We start from the raw sequence: 18901 nt of genomic DNA, 5'->3' as shown, positions 1-18901 counted from the left end.
TACACAGTCTTCCTAAACCCGTTGACACATTTTGCTGTTGGCAGATGCTTGTGCGAACACTGTGTTTTGTTGCTGTATATGGCGCATTTCCTTGGCAACTTTTGTTTTATTTATTTATTTTTTTTTTTTCAAGTTTTATTGCTGCAGTATTATTCTGCAGTAGCAAAATACAGTAATATCCTTTGTTATAGTATTGGTTCTTATTGATCAATGTTACAAAAAATTTAACTGAAAACTAAAACAATGAAAAATTCCCAGAATTCTAAAAAATTCCCGGGTTTTTCCCGGATCTCCCAGTTGTCCTGGGTCATATACACCCTGACCTCTTAAATGCCCACCTAGTTGGCTGTGCAGTCTAACGCACTGCTTTCCAGGCGGGAAGGTGAGCCAGTCCCCGGCACGAATCCGTCAGGTGGACTAGTGTCGAGATCCGGTGTGCCAGCCAGTCTGTGGATGGTTTTTAAGGCAGTTATCTATCTGCCTCAACAAATGCGGGCTGGTTCCCCTAATTCCGCCTCAGTTACTATGTCGGCGAACGCTGCGCAAACACTGTCTCCACGTAGGCATACACCATAACTACCCTACCACACAAACATTGGGGTTCCACTCGTCTGGTGAGGGGATGAGGAGGGGGGCGGGGGTGTGGGGGGGGGGGGGGGGGGGGGGGGGGTTCACATGGGGTCGAAATGCGCAATAACGCTGGGTTTGGGGGGAGGGGGGCAGTAGGGTGAATAGACTGCTGTAGCCTGTTGTGGGGTTGAGTACCACTGTGGGCTTATGGCAGGGATGAGGGACTAAGCCTCTCCATTGTTTCTAGTCACCAGTTCAATACAATACAATACCTCTTACGTAATTCTAACTACAAAGCCAAGGATTATTTTGATGACACTGAGTAGGGAATAACATTTAATAATAATAAACAACAATCAGTTTCAGTGAACTTTCATAGTCAAAGAAATCTTACGGTAAAATCCAACAACGAAAACAATCAGTTACTGACAAACCTTACCTACGGTAATTCTCCCCTGACCCACGGTTCTGGGTGACCTTCCCGAAATCTACCCCTTTTCCTAAACCTATTAAGTCCTTTTTCTTCAGCCCTCTTCCTTCCCCTTCAGCCTTCTGCCTGAAGACAGAGCCAATGGCTCCGAAAGCTTGCCAATAGGAACCATCTTTTATGTGTGTGTTCTGCCACTGCTTACCGTAAAATCCCACGCACACAATTTGTGATGGATAATTCTAATCTCTTTCCATTTTCTTGAGCTCAACATGTCATTCTTTATGCATAAGTACATGTATAAAAAACAGTGAATACAATATACCAAAATTAACAATACAACATGTTAATCTAGACCTACTTGAGATAATATTGCTGTATGCATGAAGTAGTTACTTTCCAAAAATTGTTTCCTTTTTCAATTAAGATGACACATCTACAATAATTTTGTGAATAATCTACAAATGAATAAACAACTAACTAGTTTTTCATTTGATTAGTAATTGCACTCTCTTCCTAGAGTTATCAGTAGGGGCCAGTAAATGTAATCTGTAAATGGAAGACCTATTTTAGACAAAATTCGTACGTACGAATTTAAAAGGCTGTTATGCTATGTGCCCGAAGACAAAGCCTGATTGCTTGAAAAAGTCTTTTTTTATTTAAAAAAATGTGGTATTGGAGAGCTTTTTGACTGGAATGTTTCCCCTTTTCTTATTTCATTCATAGCCGTGCTACGTGTACTTTACAGTGCTATACATTGAACCTACATGGCACTCAGCGAAGCAGAACTGAGAATAACTGTCTTCACATGTTAGGGGAAAAATTTTGCAGGAGTCAAAATATGTGGAATGGTTACATCCATTAAATTTCGGGCATGCAGCCTCACAAATACTCAGCAGCGGCTTCTGAGGCAGTGCTGCTGTGCCGTGGCACCAGTTGTATGAAAAAGAAAGAAAAAGAAATCTACACGGATTGTGTGTAGAGCACTGTTTCAGAGTATGTATTTTCTGATTTGAAAAGGCACATTTTGACACGTGCGCTCTCGCTGTGGTTTTCCGAACCTTGGAGCCAACTGCAGATTGGCACTGCCTCTCTCATAAGCACTGTGTGAAAGAGTGGGCCATCTGTTCCTACACACTCCTTACGGCGGTGAATGGAGCCACAGCTGGTCTGGCTACCAGAAAGGACCTATTAGAAGCACAGTCTGCCATGTAGCGATTATGTTAGAATACATCGGGGCACAAACTTCTTGCAACATAGTTCTATAATATTTCTGCTAGTTAATGCTAAAGCATTCCTAAATGCAAATTAATGCTTAATTAAATCAAATACATAAATAATAAACTTAATTATTGTTATAAATAGTTATGTACAATTTTAATATAATTATGCACTTAGATTTTGAAACTAAGATGCACTGTTTCAATATTGGTATATTTCACAACAGCAGGGCTATAGGAACAGAACAAAAAATCTAACATATTCACCACATGTTGAGCATCTGTTTTTCAAAGAACAGTGTAGTATTTCTGTTTATACTTGTTACGTTCATGTAATACCGTTCTGTACAAACTTATGTAAGGTCATGTGTAGCAATGCAAGGGGCACCAATTTTGTTATAAAAGTCAGTAAATTACTCAATGGACAGTATTTTTCAGTACAGGTATTTTGTTCATTCCAAGCAAGTGTCGATTCATGACGTCATTGTCCAGACACGAGTCGACTGTAATCTGAATCTGTTTTAGCAAACTAATAATTTCTCTCAGGCGATAAAATTCTACTGATTATGAAACACAAGTTCTTGAAATTTATTCACAATCGGAAATGTTTAATTAGTAATTACATGCCATAATTTATTTGCTTAATATAAAGATGTTTTGAATTTTGTATGCATAAAAAAGAAATGTGAATTTATGTGCAGCTTTTGCTTGAGATGAGTTATCACTCAGAGTGCTAAAAGTGAGCATGTACAGTTTGATGACGTATGTGGTGAATTTTATTTTGTGATCTTGACCCGAATGGAGAGTAAATCCAGTTTCATTTAAACTTTACGTGAGATAGACACATCACTTTATTACAAAAGAGTCATTTTGCCCATTAGGGAAAACTGAAACCTGCACGCTCGATTTGAAATACGTTACATGCCAGTACGTGATCAGGCTGTCCAGTAAATCGCGTACAATAGTTACAAATGCGTTTGGACTTAATGCACCAAGTTAGAAATTAATTTTGAGACAAGTGCTGATTTTGACAAAAAATGAACCAAAAGTTTATTCAAAATATTGAGGTCCAGTTTTCATTGAGACACATATCACCGTGTTGATTACGTTGCCTAGCAACACTGTAAAGCATTAGAATGATTTGTGATGTAGTAAGGCCCATTACACAGACAAAATTTTACATGAATTTCCTTGACCGCATGAGAGTATGAGAGTGTTTTTCTTTCCATAAATGCCTATGAACTCGCATTTTCAAAAGTTAAATTATTAACTGTTGTGTAACTTCATCGATTGTCCTACACCACTACAGAACTTGTTGTATCGTGTCTCTTTACAAGAGATCTCAAGAAGCCAGGATAAACAAAAAGAAGAAAAAGACCAAAGAAGAGGCATCGGTATACAGGTAATTGACCTTATATAGCTGTGTGCCCAGTGTTATCTGCAAGGGAAAATTTAGTTGACTGTGAAAATAGCAAACGTGAACAAAGTAAATGAGTTATTAAAAATGCCATTTAGTGACAGGACTCTAAGTGAAAAAATTCAGATAAAAACACTAGGTAGGCCACTCCCGAATCTAAATCTGCAGCAGCAAACAAAAAATCTATGTCGTAAGATCAATCCAGAAATTTACCAAACAACAAATGGATTTGTAGCTCTGAAGAAATCAATGTTGTTTTTTGTTTTCCTTGTGTGTTATTTGGAGAAGATGTTCATTGGGGTAAGATCAAAATAACTGATATTGGGCACATATGGGCTAAAATAAAATTACATGAAATGTCAAAACGACACATGAATAATGTGCTTGGCCTTTCATTTCTAGCCCAAACCAACATTCAGCAGAAATTAGATTCGCTAAATAGGCAAACAACTGACAGCCACAACAAACGTGTAGAAAAGAAGAGATATATATTGAATTTAATTGTAAACTGTTTTCAATTCTGTGGTGTTTTGGAACTGGCTCTCAGGGGCCACGATGAATCTGATGCCTTTCAAATTAAGGGGGTTTTCCGTGAGCTGATTCACTTGAGTGTGGAACAGGATAAAGATCTTCACATTCATCTTAGTCAAGCATCAGTGTTCAAAGGCATTCCTAAGACTGTTCAGAACGAACTACTGCAATGCATGTTGGAAGTGTACTGTGATGAAGTTCATAAAGAGATAAAACATGCTGATTATGTTGCAATCATCACAGATGAAACCACAGATGTGACTTGCGAATTTCAACTGGTGGTTGTTCTGCATTATATTGTTGAGGGAAACCTGAAAGATTTTAAACTTTGTTAATCCAGGAATTCAGAATGTTCCTACTATAGCTGAGAGTACTCTGAAAGAAATTAAACAATTAGAGATGACGGAGCAAAACTAATAGCTCATAGTTACGATGGTGCAAACATTACAAGTGACAAGTCGAATCGGGTTCAGAAGCTAATTAAAGACCAATACCCGAATGAAAACTACATCCACTGTTATAAGCATCAGTTCAACCTTATTATATCTATGGCAGCCTCTGTTAATCACAAAGCCCGCATCTTTTTTGTACATCTTTCAGGTATTTCTTCGTTCTTTTTTTACTCGCCACAAAGATCAAAGGAGCTGCATAGCATTATTCAACAAAGCTTGGCCCACGTGTGTGTGTGTGTGTGTGTGTGTGTGTGTGTGTGTGTGTGTGTAACGAGATGGAATTACCATTCTGGAGTGGTAAAAGACTTTTTGAAAACAGGGAAGATCCTATTGCTTTTATGGAAGTCACTGAAACAAGTGAGGGCATAAAACTATCTTCTACCATTGAAAAAGCTGGTTCATACAAACAAAGACTGTATGATAACGAATTCATTTTCTGCAAGATAATTCCTCATGCACACACACTTTTTAATCAGCTTCAAAAGAAGATAACCGAACCGACCAAAGCAAAATAAGACATCCAGAACTTTGAATTGGTAACGCAAAACTTCAGAGATGACATTGACTCAATCCTTAACAACATTAGTTTCAAAAATGACGAAATGATGCCTGCCAAGAAGCCTTGGATTTTTTTATGGGCATAAAAACAAAGAGATGCTTTGGAAGTGTGGATTGCCATCCTTTCTGAAACAAAACTATGTTTTCAGTTCACTGGACACCTGATTGCAGCCAACTTATTTGATGTAAATTAGTTTGACAAACACACCTCAAATTTTCCGCACAAACACCTTGAAATTACAGACACATATACGTTTCTGGAAAAAAGAAATTAGAAAGGGTGAGCTTCAAGACTTCTATGTTAGCTTGAGTTGACAGAAGTTTCTGACACAGTTTCGTTTCTTTAACTGATTCTAGAGGATGAACTTTGCGACTCATTCAACAAGACTGTTAAAAGTTTTGGAACTGCTAATAACAACGCCTATCTTGACATTAGATGCCGAGTGATTCTTTTCATTCTCAAGGGAATTAAAACGTTCCTGTGAAACCTGATGAAAGAAGAACGACTGAGTGCCTTTGGGATGCTATCCTGTGAAAAGTCATTTGTGTGTAACTTTGAAGATTTCAATTTGAGAGTGACAGATTTATTTGCCAACAAGGAATGGATTTCCATTACTGTTCCTACTAAATATTTTGAAGCTGTCATCCCAAAATCATGGAGTTGCTGCTTTTGGTGAGTATAGTGCCTTTAGTTTTAAATGTCAGTAATTTGATTAAATTTTGCTTTGCAAAATCCAGATTACAAGTTCAAATAATTTCTACACGCTCTATTATTTCCGATACTCATGTTGTAGTGGACACTTTTCTGGCAGTCATCTGCAAACATAAAACAAACGAGGAGTTCTGGCTGTCGAGGGGAGAAGAGTGGAGTGGGAGAACAACCCATGCCTCTGTCTCACAGGGCTGGCAGCCTACGACCATGTTCTGTGCTCCTGGAAAGGCAGAACCGATGTAATAATGGACATATGGATTGCGATTCGTTCTGTTGTTGTGTGAGTCGTATATGAACCCCGTGACAGAGCAAGATTGTTCTCTGCACTCATTTCAAAATAAGAAAAGGAAACAATCAGCAAGCACAACTCAAACAAAGCAGTGCATATAAATTATTAGGTAATAGGTAGAGCGCAATTTTTAGCTGAAATTGGTAGTGTTGTTAATGTGGTAGTTCAGCCCCAATCACCATTGGTATCTTGAGCAACCATACATCAAAACACCCCGTACTTTCGACTGCCACATAAAAGTGACTGCACATACTCTGTGAGCAGTGAAGAATTGTGCTGTTGATACGTGTGTGTGAGAGAGATTTTCGGAGTCAGTGTTACATTTTATATCTCATGCAGACATGGTAAAAAGATAGCTAAAGCAACCCCCCCCCCCCCTCCTCTCTCTCTCTCTCTCTCTCTCTCTCTCTCTCTCTCTCTCTCTCTCTCTCTCTCCCCCCCCCCCCCCTCTTAAACAAACACTTGCTATCGTGTTCTCCAGGAATATATCAAACTCTCACTGTGCATAAGAAGGGTGCTACTGTAATAAGTGTTTATTTCTATTTCCCTATACATTTTTTATATAATATCTTATGAAATATATGAATTATTGACAAAATGTCTTAATACGTTTGATGCCACCAAACTAAGTTCCCCCCTCCAGTCACGTATCATCCAGCCATCCTCAGAATGAGTTGCAAGACTGACAACGAGGTGCCATGTGCAGCCTTACATACTTCACTGTGGCAGTACTGTGCATGCTCGTCACAGATGTTGGTTCACAGCAAAGGTGTAAGGGTGTACACTTACACACACACCACCTGTGGTGGAAGTGATCTGACATTTGATTTGCTTGTTGATGTTTATTCAGCAGCAATAACACCTTGATGACTTCTCTGTATGTTTTTGCGAAAGCACAAGAAAAACATGGCCAAAGGTTGAAAGTGATCACTGGCCCTTTCTGCTGTTGTGAGGGTTCTAGTCCCATGATGGACCAGGATTAGTCTCTCCTCTCATTTCAAAATACAGAAAGAAAGTAATGGGCAATGCACAACACACAACGGCTACCACGCAACTCTTTGGTGAGGTTGGCAGTGTTGTGAACGAGGTACTTTAGGCCCAAGTTCTACTGGTGCTACCACAGTTCATAACAGCCACTACCTAAAACCGCCATGTTAAATGTATCCACATTATGCCAACTTTTGAATTTTAGCTAGCAGACAGATGCATTTGTTTCTTTGTTCTAAGATGCTAAGTCTCACAGCTGTGCCCTACATTGCATTATGCAGCATTTATGTTATGCATGCCATTCTACCGCCCACAACTGATGTGGTTCTAGAGCACTATGCACAGCAATACAGTGTTGCCTTCTTGTACTTTTTACTTTGTAAGCATGATCTTACACCCACTATCTTCCCAAACCTGGCTTCGCCAGATGACATGCAATACCAGTATCCAAAAACTGGTTACATTTTTTATATTTATATGCAGAAGATAAAGCTGTTTAAAACTATCTTCATAAAATAGTTCATCTGGGTACAATTCACTATGCCACAGCACATATTAAGTAATTTTGTGTTTTCGCATTCTGGGACAGAATTCACATTCTTTTTGCATTTATTGCAAAATGTCAGTTTTTCATGTCCCTGTTATCAGTTTTTAGTAAGCAAATTGTAATTCTGCACTATCACACATCTTTGTTTATATGGTGGCTCCCAAAAAGGATTTGCATTTGTTCATGTTTGGAGCACTTCTAAAAACCTCCTGCACATCTTATTATTGTGTTATGGAGTTTATTCTTACCACCCTAAAGTTCCAGGAAAGTTTTGATTGGTTGGTAGGTTGGCCAGAGTTCACAGTTACTAACAATATAGTAATTATTTAGGATCTCACAATATTTGTGTCATTTTATGTAGGTCATCATGTCATAAAGACACTAAATTTCACTCAAGTGGAGTACTATTGCAACAAAATACAACATTAGACAACAATGGGATGTCTTTTTACAGCTGGACATTCTTTGCTCCATCTGTATAAATATAAAGGAAGAGACCCACCAACTGATGGACTCAATATCTGAATAGAGGTAGAGGTGTAATGGGTGTTCATTGATTGGTCTCATGAATTAGACATGAACATACTGAAACCTACAAGGTTGTTGTGTATCTGGTATACATCACCACCTCCCCTTCTTACCTACTTTGAGGTATTGCCACTGATGCAGACAGACTGGCACACACCTGCGTGTGCGTGTGTGTGTGACATTCAACAGCCAAGATCGTATAAGACACTTCCCCCCCCCCCCCCCACGCTGTTTAGAATATGCCCAACACATGTAAACAGTTGTGCGGTAGTGTGCAATGTTTGTATGATGCAACAAGCAACTGTGAGCAATATGTATGAGGTGCGACAATAAAGTAATGAGACTGATGTGAAAAAAAATATTGCTTACCGTTTTAGTCAAGTTTAGTGTTGTCTCCTTCAAAGTAGTTCCCTTCTCATTGCACACACTTTTTCTAGCACTTCTGACATTGATAGTAACATTTCTGAAACTCATCTTTTGTAATATCCTCCAAGACTCTCATCACAGCTTTTTGGACATCTTGTGTTGTTTGAAAATGGTGTCCCTTGACTGCCGTTTTAACTCTTGGAAATAGAAAAAAGTCGTACGGAGCGATATCTGGGAATAAGGTGGCTGTAGTAGTACTGAAATTTGTTTTGAGATTAAAAATTGCTGTACTGACAGAGCAGTATGGGATGGCACATTATCATGATGCAGAATCCAATTATCAGCAATGTTGGCACAGACACAAAGAACTCTTTTACAAAGTCTTTCTAAAATTTCTTTGTAGTAATCTTGGTTAAATGTTTGTCCAGGAGGCACCCACTCTTTATGAACAATTCCCTTGGAATCAAAGAAACACACAAGCATGCATTTCACTTTTGACTTTGACATGCATGCTTTTTTTTGGTATGGGTGATCCCTTTGAGCACCATTGCGAACTTTGGCATTTTGTCTCTAGATCGTACTGAAAAAACCAACTTTCATCACCAGTGATAACACGGCTCAACAATTCTGGATTGATTTCCATTTGCTCTAACAGACTGGCCACCACATTTTTCCGTGTTTCTCGCTGTTGTGGTGTGAGATTCTTGGGGACCATTTTCGCACAAATCTTTCTCATATCAAGATCTTCAGTTATTATTAGATGAATCATTTCTCAATTGATGTTCAGTTCTTCTGCAATCATTTCCACCGATAATCTTCGATCAGATCGTATGAGTTCACGCACCCTGGCCAACTTGACATCCGTCCGTAAGGTTGATGGTCATCCACTGTAGTCTTCACCTTCAACATTCATTCTGCCTTCACTAAACATTTTATGCCAATGAAAAACTTCCTCTCCAAAAGCCTTCTGAAGCTTACCATAAGCTGTCATCGCATTTTTACCCAATTTAATGCAAAACGAAATGGCATACCGTTGCGCAATATTATGCGGTTCAATTTCCATGATGAGAGACACACACACACGTGTTAACTTATTACAGCAAAATTCACGACTGAGCAGTTGCATCGATGTGGCGCTTGGACTAGAAGCAGATTATAGACCAACATCGAAGATATTCTGCCTACACAAGCCTGCAGGGTTGCCACATTTTGCAAAGAAAAACAGTCTAATTACATTATTGTCGCAAATCATACATGAACACAGTCTGCTGCATATGGTGCTTTACGTTTTTAAATATTTTCGCAATAACAAACCTTTCATTATGTGCTATTTTTATCCGCCTGACATCTTGTGCATGAGGTCAGTGTGAAATGAACATGTTTTACAACAAAAGATTTTAAAACTTGAAGGTGACAGCATAGCTTATTGAAATCAATAGTCTTAAACAAAACAAAAAATTATGCAATCTTGGCCGTTGTATGGTTTCTAACAATTAAACAGATGACCCTTCAGCTCTCTCAAACTGAGAAAATTCAATCAGTATGTGTGTGTGTGTGTGTGTGTGTGTGTGTGTGTGCAATGCATGAGATTGTAGTGCAGGATGATAAGGAGTGCTTGTCCAATAATGTATAAGTCATATAAAGCACAAAATTACAAAAATGTATAAATTTACTAATCATCTTGTGGTGCAATTCTTCTTGTTATGTCCGTGCTTGCTACAAAAATGGGATGAGAAATTCCATCTTATGCAACACACCCAGACGTCATAAAACCGTACTCAACATAAAATTCAACAAACTATGTTTGGCTTATAAAACAGTACCTAACTACGTAACCATAATTGTAATCAACATGTCACCAGCCGCACAGCAGACAAAACATGAGGTGGAAATCATGTGCATAAAGCAAGAAATCCGGTCTTTGTATTCCAAATAACAGACTCTGAATATTGAACTATACAGAACTAGCAAATTGCGTAACATATCCACCATTTTTACTAAAACAGTACAAAATAATATATTGGTACAGATATATTGTGTAGCAGAATAGCTACCAAAATAAATGGACAATAGCATCATGTAGGGTATGTTAACTAATGCATACATCCACTTTTTGCCAATTAAGGTATAAATGGAACTTTGACATAATGTTATAAACAACACAAATGTTAATATGTGACATATGCAACAGTTAAAAATTAAAAATAAAAATAAAAAAATTAAACCCACTGAAGATAGCACAAAAGTGCTGAAAAATATATGGATGAAACAAAACAGAAAAAAGGTGTCTTGTTTAAGGTGGAATTTCTCATCCCATATAAATGTACTGTTAAATCATTTTGTCAGGAAGCCCAAAAAACTGCAGTGGTGTTGTCATATGAAATGAAAAGCTCTAAATAGAAGTCTTACAAAATATTTCAAAATTACTGTAATGGACCAAAGACCTAAGGAAGATCTTACAATATTTGGGAGAAAGACATTCTTAAAGATTTTAGAAAGATATACATCAATATGAATGATGTAAAAAATCAAGAACTTTGGACAGTCTGAACAACGTGGAAGAGACTCACATTCACAGACTCAGCATTTTGCTCTACGAAATTGTTTCTAACCGTATACTTAAGCCTCAGGTCAACAGCCTGTAATCTGAAGTTGTTATACATAATTTTAAAAAAGGCTCATATATCAAAAAATCCAGCTTTGTTGAACAACACAGGAAAAGCATCACAATTAATTATGTGGATTCCTTTTAAAGGATAAATGGCAACCCATCAAACATGAGCAATGCGGATTTAATGATTCATTAAGGACTGTGATGTTACAGGTCCACCTGTAAATAGTAACAGTGGATTCCTGAGGAAATAATATGTTCAGTGTTAGGAAAATGGATGATTACTTAGTTAATAATCACCAATATAGAGAGCATACCAAAGATATTGTTGTTATCCACTGCATTAAAAAAAATTGGTAAAATGCGCTATGGTGTCTGCAGCTTTTCCGTTGCATACTGCTGTTGGTAATGATTTGTGTGATGATTAGTGAAACTGATCACGACAAATCATGAGTCTGATATGGGTAAGCAATCACATTGCTTATTCATACGATCCTAAATTTCATAACAGAAAATAGGTATTACTTTGTTTCACCTGCAGCAATTTAACCTGTATCGTTAGGTCCCAACCTAGCCACAAGCTCATAAATCATGATATGTTCAGAGAAAACAGCCAAATGTTTGTGACAAGGAAGACTATACATTTCATTGCTGGTCATTCCATTCCCAGACATTTAAGCAGTCCTATTAGGTCCCAACCTAACCATTACCTCAGAAACCGTGACATATTCACAAAAAAATAGCCACATATTTATCACAACACAGATTAAAAGTTCCACTGCTGCTCATTCACTCTCAGATATTTAAGCTGTACTACCAGGTAACAACCTATCCACTACATCAGAAATCGAGGCATATTCAGAAAAAAACAGTCAAATATTTGTGACAGTCAAGACTATAAGACTGAGTGATTATCACTGGGTACCAAATACTATCACCGGTTTGGCTACGACAAATGATAAAAAAATTTGCCAACAGCAGCAGGCAATGTAAGATCCATGGACACCTGTATGTGCACTTTGGCCAAAGAGAATACTATGGGCTGGGAAAGGCATATGATGGATATACAGAAAGAAAACTTATGCTGGTCAAAGCAAGATTACAGATTTAAGTCCCATTAAAATTGTGTCCCTTTGATGTGAAGCCCCAAGTTCAGATTGGACAAGGATGGGAAGCAAAATTAATGTCTCCCCACCCCCACCCCCCCAATCCCAATATCTGCTTTATGTAATTTACTTAAAGCTGATGACCAGATGGTGATTTGAATCACACTCCACCTGAAAGCACATTCACTTCCTTGACTCCCCTGAGAACAGATATGTCTTTTATAAATTTGATTTCACAATTGCCTCTGTTTGATGTGTTGCACTGTTGCATTTATTGCATAATTACATTATAATAGACTATATGGTTAACATACACCAACTTCTCTTAAAATTCTGTAACATAAGTGTGAAAAAAGATAAAATCATTTTACCTGATCAATATTTTTATACCCCATTGCTGTGAGTACAATGCTTATGGTAAACAATGAGTACATTGAATTTTCTGCACCACCACTTTCATCATTCCCACAGTAGATATCAGTGGCCCATAATCTGAAACATACACATAATTATACCACAAACCAAACTAAAACTTTTCAAAGAAGGTGAATGTGCAACATTGAATAAAATACCTTTTACGTAACAATGCAAATAAACCGCCTTTCCCTTCATGTCCAAGGACCCAGCTGAGATAATGGTGCGGTTTGCTGCGATATTTTGCCAACATTGGTGGAAACGCCCAAGTAAGGTCTACCTAAAACATTGAAAGCTTATGTATTACTACAACTGTGATCTACATATAATTGTCAGAATATTTGTTCTTCCATCACTGGAATAAAATGTTGGCAGGAAGTACAAATTGTGAAATAAATCTGACTTATGAAGCGTATGATTTCAATCCCCCGCATGGCAGCAGATTTCACAAACATTTTTGATTGTTCACAAAGGTCGGATAACAAACACAAAACATAAACATGTTAAGCTCATTGGCTGCCTACTTTCTGTAATTGAAAAATCTGTACCAGTGGTGGGCACTGTGTTTTGTGGCAAGAGAAGAGTTATTTCCACAGTACTGATGAATTTACCAGAAGCTTCAAGATTAGTTATGGAACAACCTGTGTTGGAAAAAAATTAGCTTCAGGAAACTGTGTCCAATCTTTTCCAAATTCTGTTCCCTGGGATCTGTATGTACACTGACATTTTTATGAGGTACTATGAAAAAAAAAATGAATTGCTGAGCCTTGTTGCCAAAAGAAGACGGAAGTGCACACTGTGAAATCCCCAAATTCAAAATAGTAGTTGACGGAAACATAAAACATTTCACCACCCATGAAACAAATATTCAATCACGTTCCCAAGGCGTCTGTGCACTGTGATAATCTTTGTGTTTAGCTTCTGGTTTTAATGCAATTAGAAACAACACTGAGCACAGCAAAAAAATTATCAGATTTTGTAACTTCACCATAAAATTAACAGCACTTTGCATTTTGTCACACTTCTCTTGTGGTATGCAATATTAGGTAGCCAAGAGAAGGCACGAAGCCAACATTCACAGAGATTGAAAGAATGTACAGGGTGACTATAATTAAAGTTCCAGTTTCAAAATGCAGTAGAAAAAGAATCTGTGTTCAATATTACATTTGAACAGAATATTATCAAAGAAGGGAGAAATGATATGGAAACAATTTTACCACTAAATGGTACTGTAAGTGGTAGGAAAAGCAAAATAAGAGACATGGGGTGCATGGCTGTCCCTCCATTTGCCTCTGAGATGCTTGGCATGACTGTCTCAATGCAGGACTACGAGCTGCTGGTAAAGCTGCTTGAAATTGATTCCCCAAATTTAACTTAACAGTAATAGACATCACCTGCACAAACATATGAAAATTTGTGCAGGACCAGGACTCGAACTCAGATTTCCCGCTTATTACAATTGGTATGAAACTGTAGTTCATCATCAAACATAAATAAAGCTCTTTTACAAGAATGGTGAATGTGCACCAGTAACTCTGTAGAAGTTCAAGATACTTAAGGGTATAAAAGGCATTGGTTTTGTGTCTGCCAAGAGTCTAGAGAAAATGATCATGAAATTTAAAAAAAGACAGTCTCTTCTGAGGTGCAATGTGGCAGAGAGAGGAAAACAACTGATTCAATGTCAGTAGAAAATGGAGCCACAGCACTGCAGGAGTCAAGCAGTGGTGTGCACACATGCAGTGCATGGGAAATTGACCAAACTTTGGACATTCCTGTGCGCACAGCGCACAAAATCCTATGAAACATCCTGCATCACTACTCGCACAAAATTACCCATTTTCAGGAGATACTTCCTGCAGATTTGACAGCAAACATTTGCACTGGAATTTCTTGCTCACGTGGAAGTGGACAATATGTTGTTGTTGTTGTTCTCTTCAGTCCTGAGACTGGCTTGATGCAGCTCTCCATGCTACTCTATCCTGTGCAAGCTTCTTCATCTCCCAGTACTTACTGCAACCTACATCCTTCTGAATCTGCTAAGTGTATTCGTCTCTTGGTCTCCCTCTACGATTTTTACCCTCCACGCTGCCCTCCAATGCTAAATTTGTGATCCCTTGATGCCTCAGAACATGTGTTACCAACTGGTCCCTTCTTCTTGTCAAGTTGTGCCACAAACTCCTCTTCTCCCCAATTCTATTCAATACCTCCTCATTAGTTATGTGATATACCCATCTAATTTTCAGCATTCTTCTGTAGCACCATATTTCGAAAGCTTCTATTCTCTTTTTGTCCAAACTATTTATCGTCCATGTTTCACTTCCATACATGGCTACACTCCATACAAATACTTTCAGAAACGACTTCCTTAAATCTATACCCAATGTTAACAAATTTCTCTTCTTCAGAAACACTTTCCTTGCCATTGCCAGTCTACATTTTATATCCTCTCTACTTCGACCATCATCAGTTATTTTGCTCCCCAAATAGCAAAACTCCTTTACTACTTTAGTGGACAATAAATGACCATGAAACACTCTGTGAACAGACAAAACCTATTTCCATCTCTAAGAACAAGTCAATATGCAGAACTGCAAAAGACAGACAATGGAAAATTCATACAAACATCAACTGGTACTACTTCATTCTGCAAAGGTGACTGTGTGGTGCGGGTTGATGGCATCATTTATGATACAGCCATAGTTTTTTGAGGAGATGGGTCCTGCAGGCCTTGTTATCTGTACCATAACTGCTAAATGCTATGGAAGTCTTTCGCTCGCCAGTTTCATTCCAACACTTTAACAGCTTGGAAGTGTAGGTGGGACCATTTTCATGCAATATGAAGCTCCTCCACACATTGCACAGCCAGTGAAAGTAGCTACTGAAAGGCATTTTGGAAATGCTACAATTATCAGCCACCATTTTCCCACAGTCTGGCTGTCCAGTTCACCTGATCTTAATCCATGTGACTTTTGGCTGTGCAGTTATATGAAAAATGCTGTGTTCAGTGCTCCAATTACAAACATAGTTCAAATGAAGGCACAAATTGCACAATGCATTCTGAATGTGACCCCTGAGACAATGTAGTATGTTGTGGAACATGCCGTTTCTCCATTTCAACTTGTGGAAGAAAATGGTGGACAGCATATTGTTGAATATGTCATGTGCCAGTCTCATGAAATTTAAAAACCGATCCCATTGTTGCTTTTCATGAAGTTTTTGGCCTCAGGACCTTGGCACGGTGGATGGCCTTAACTAATTAATAGCGTCACAATTGTTAATGCTAAACTTGTGTGGTCATGCAATAAGCACCACCTAATGGGAAAATTTTTGTTAAACATTTCTCCCTTCTTCCATAACATTCTGTTCCAGTTCAACAACATTCTGAACTGTGGTTCTTTTTTTTACAGCATTTTGAAAATGGAGCTTTAATTGCAATCACCCTGTATGGTGAGATAAAAGAAATTATTCAAACATTTAAATTTAATTGTGATGGGCCACCAGAATGCAACTATAGAATAAGGAAGAGAAGGGAAAATAGTAAGAGAAAGGAATGAAAGAGGAACCTGCATCGTAGAACTATGTACAGAGAATAATTTAATCTTTGCTAACACTCCATTTAAGAATCATGTAAGAAGATTGCATACATGGAAGCAAGCAGTAAAGCAAAGCCAAAGAAAAATTTGGGAAAGGATTTAAAGTTCAGGGAGATCAAATAATAATACTGATGTTTGCAAAGACATTGTAATTCTGTATGAGGCACTGTAATTCTGTAAGAGACAACAAAGGACTTGGAAGAACAGTTGAACAAAATGCATAGTGTCTTGGAAACAGGATGTAAGATTAACACCAACGAAAGTAAAACAAGAGCAACAAAATCGGAATTCTGAGTGAATCAGATCAGGAAATGGGACACTGAAAATAGTAGATGAGTTCTGCTATTTAGGCAGCAAAATAAGTAATGATGGCCAAAGTAGAAAGGATAAAAAAATGCAGCCTGGTTATGGCAAGGAAAGCATTTCTGACAAGGAGGAATTTTTTATCAAAGAATACAAATTTAAGTTTTAGAAAGTATTTGTTTAAAGTGTTGAAATATGGTGCTACAGAATAATGCTGAAGATTAGATTGATAGAGTGCATAACTAATAAGGAGGTACCAAATCAAACTTGGAGGAAAAGAAATTTATGGCACAGTTGAATAAAAGAAGGGATCAATTAATAGGATACACACAGAGGCATTAAAGAATTGCCAATTTGGTATTGAAGAGAACTTGGGGGGAGGGGTAAAAATTGTAAAGTTCAAATGTATATAGGTTGCAGTGGGGTAGCAGAGGTGATGATGAGGTTTGCACAGGGCAGACTAGCTGGGAGGACAGCATCAAACCAGGCTTAGGGCTGCAAACCACGACCAACAACAACAACAACAACAACATTGCAATATGATGGCTAGATCAGAGATCTAGGTGAATCATTTGTTCATCACTAATTGAATCCCAAATAAAGCTTTCATCGTTCACCTAGGTACAACAACTTCCTTCCTATAAGGAAATCCATCACACACAGATATTTCCATACACATGAAAAAGAAAACTTTTGTGCTCTCATTGGTAGTGCATTCTTATGAAAGGGGTCTATTTATATTTATAAAAAAATCTTTGTCATTGCCACTACAAAAGTGATTCAATATAAAAAATATCCACAAACAAAGAAACACATCGGTTCTCAAATTCTCAGTGACCATTACACTCCTGGCAAATATGTTGCTGTGAATTTATGCAGAATAAAAGGGGTCCATGGAACAATTAGAGATACAAACCAAACTGAAGCATGAAATAGTTACACTGAATGCAATGAGTTGTTTCAAGAACAACCTGGAAAAACATGGCTGAATAATGAGATATAAAATAGAACTGAAGTAAAATATGAAAGAGGAGGCAAGGTAACAAGAGCGAATACAACAATTCAGATCAAAAATAAATGCCAAATGTGAAAAATGTGAAACTCAAAATTAAAAGGAAAAAATAAGATTTAATATTCCATAAAATGAGGAAGACATTAGAGGTGGAGCACATATTATAGAGTCAGGAAACTGACCACAGTGTTTCCAGAACTAGCCTGCTGTTCACGGAAAATTATTTACAGAAATTAAGAAAAACTCATGTTTCAGTAGCTAGATAGGTATCTGTGTCCACAGTAATTGATCTTATTAAACATAAGTTCATCTGAAAGAGGCTTCATCTAACATTAGTTGTAATACCAAATGCACAGATACTGAATCCTGCTCTTCCCGAATGTGACTTTGGTGTGTAAAAGTATGGTGGAAGTATATGCAGGCACACATAAATCATAAATTATTGTCATAAATTGGCAGGGAACTGTCAAAAAAAGACTATAATGATGAGATATTTAATGCAGATATTACTGCTCTGTAAAGAGAAGTGCTACCCAAAATAACACTACAACCTAGTGGCTAAAGAAATCATATTTACTTACCAGATAGCAACAGAGTGACAGATTTAAAAAAAAAAAAAAAAAAAAACTAGGGTTCATCCATCTGCTAAAAGTGTTGGAGGGAAAAAATCTATAGAACAATTAGTGAAGGAAGTTACTCAAGAACACAGGAAAGAGGAAAGAAAGGAAGGATAATACAGTTATGGATAAGATACAAAAACTTGAGGAGTTAGAAGTTTGGGGAACGAGGCAAACAGAAAGGAATGAGACATTGGACGCGCAAACCATAAACAAGGCAAAGGAGGAGAAGGAGGGAAGCTAAGGATATAGAATAAACAATGGACGGAAATAACATTAACTGAAACAAAATACAAACTCAGAAATGTTAAGAGTGGGGAAAGAGAAAAATTTGCAATTAATTAAATGGATGTAAGAAGAAGACATGAACACTGGAAGATAAAAAATGAAGCATGACCCATAAGACCGATAAGAAGACAATAAACAAAAAGGAAGGACAGTGATATCCCCAAAAACTGGAATATTAGCTAAAATCTGAGCTGTTTTGATGACTGGATTTCATACAAGCAACTACCCCACAGTGAGGGTCCCAGATAAGTTTTGCACCAGGAGAGTCACAAGTGCATTAACCACATGACAACATAGTTAGTTTAGGAATGCCTCTGACACATTACTGCAGTACAGGATGGGAGGACAGCAAA

The 18901-nt window shown here is 37.7% G+C and overlaps 1 protein-coding gene across 2 annotated transcripts in view; it reads right to left on the bottom strand.

Moving 5' to 3' along the window:
* LOC124796652 (nardilysin-like) overlaps positions 1-18901 on the bottom strand; it is a 381435-nt gene that overhangs the window by 252147 nt on the left and 110387 nt on the right. For both annotated transcript variants that reach the window (XM_047260712.1, XM_047260713.1), the window contains exons 8-9: positions 12894-13015; positions 12693-12813 (exon numbers count right to left, since the gene is read on the bottom strand). In XM_047260712.1, coding sequence (XP_047116668.1) covers positions 12693-12813; positions 12894-13015 — 243 coding nt within the window. The remainder of the gene's footprint in view (positions 1-12692; positions 12814-12893; positions 13016-18901) is intronic.

The sequence above is a fragment of the Schistocerca piceifrons genome, chromosome 1 (genome assembly GCF_021461385.2).
Source record: "Schistocerca piceifrons isolate TAMUIC-IGC-003096 chromosome 1, iqSchPice1.1, whole genome shotgun sequence".
Taxonomy (NCBI): domain Eukaryota; kingdom Metazoa; phylum Arthropoda; class Insecta; order Orthoptera; family Acrididae; genus Schistocerca; species Schistocerca piceifrons.
This window is presented reverse-complemented; position numbering and strand designations above follow the sequence as displayed.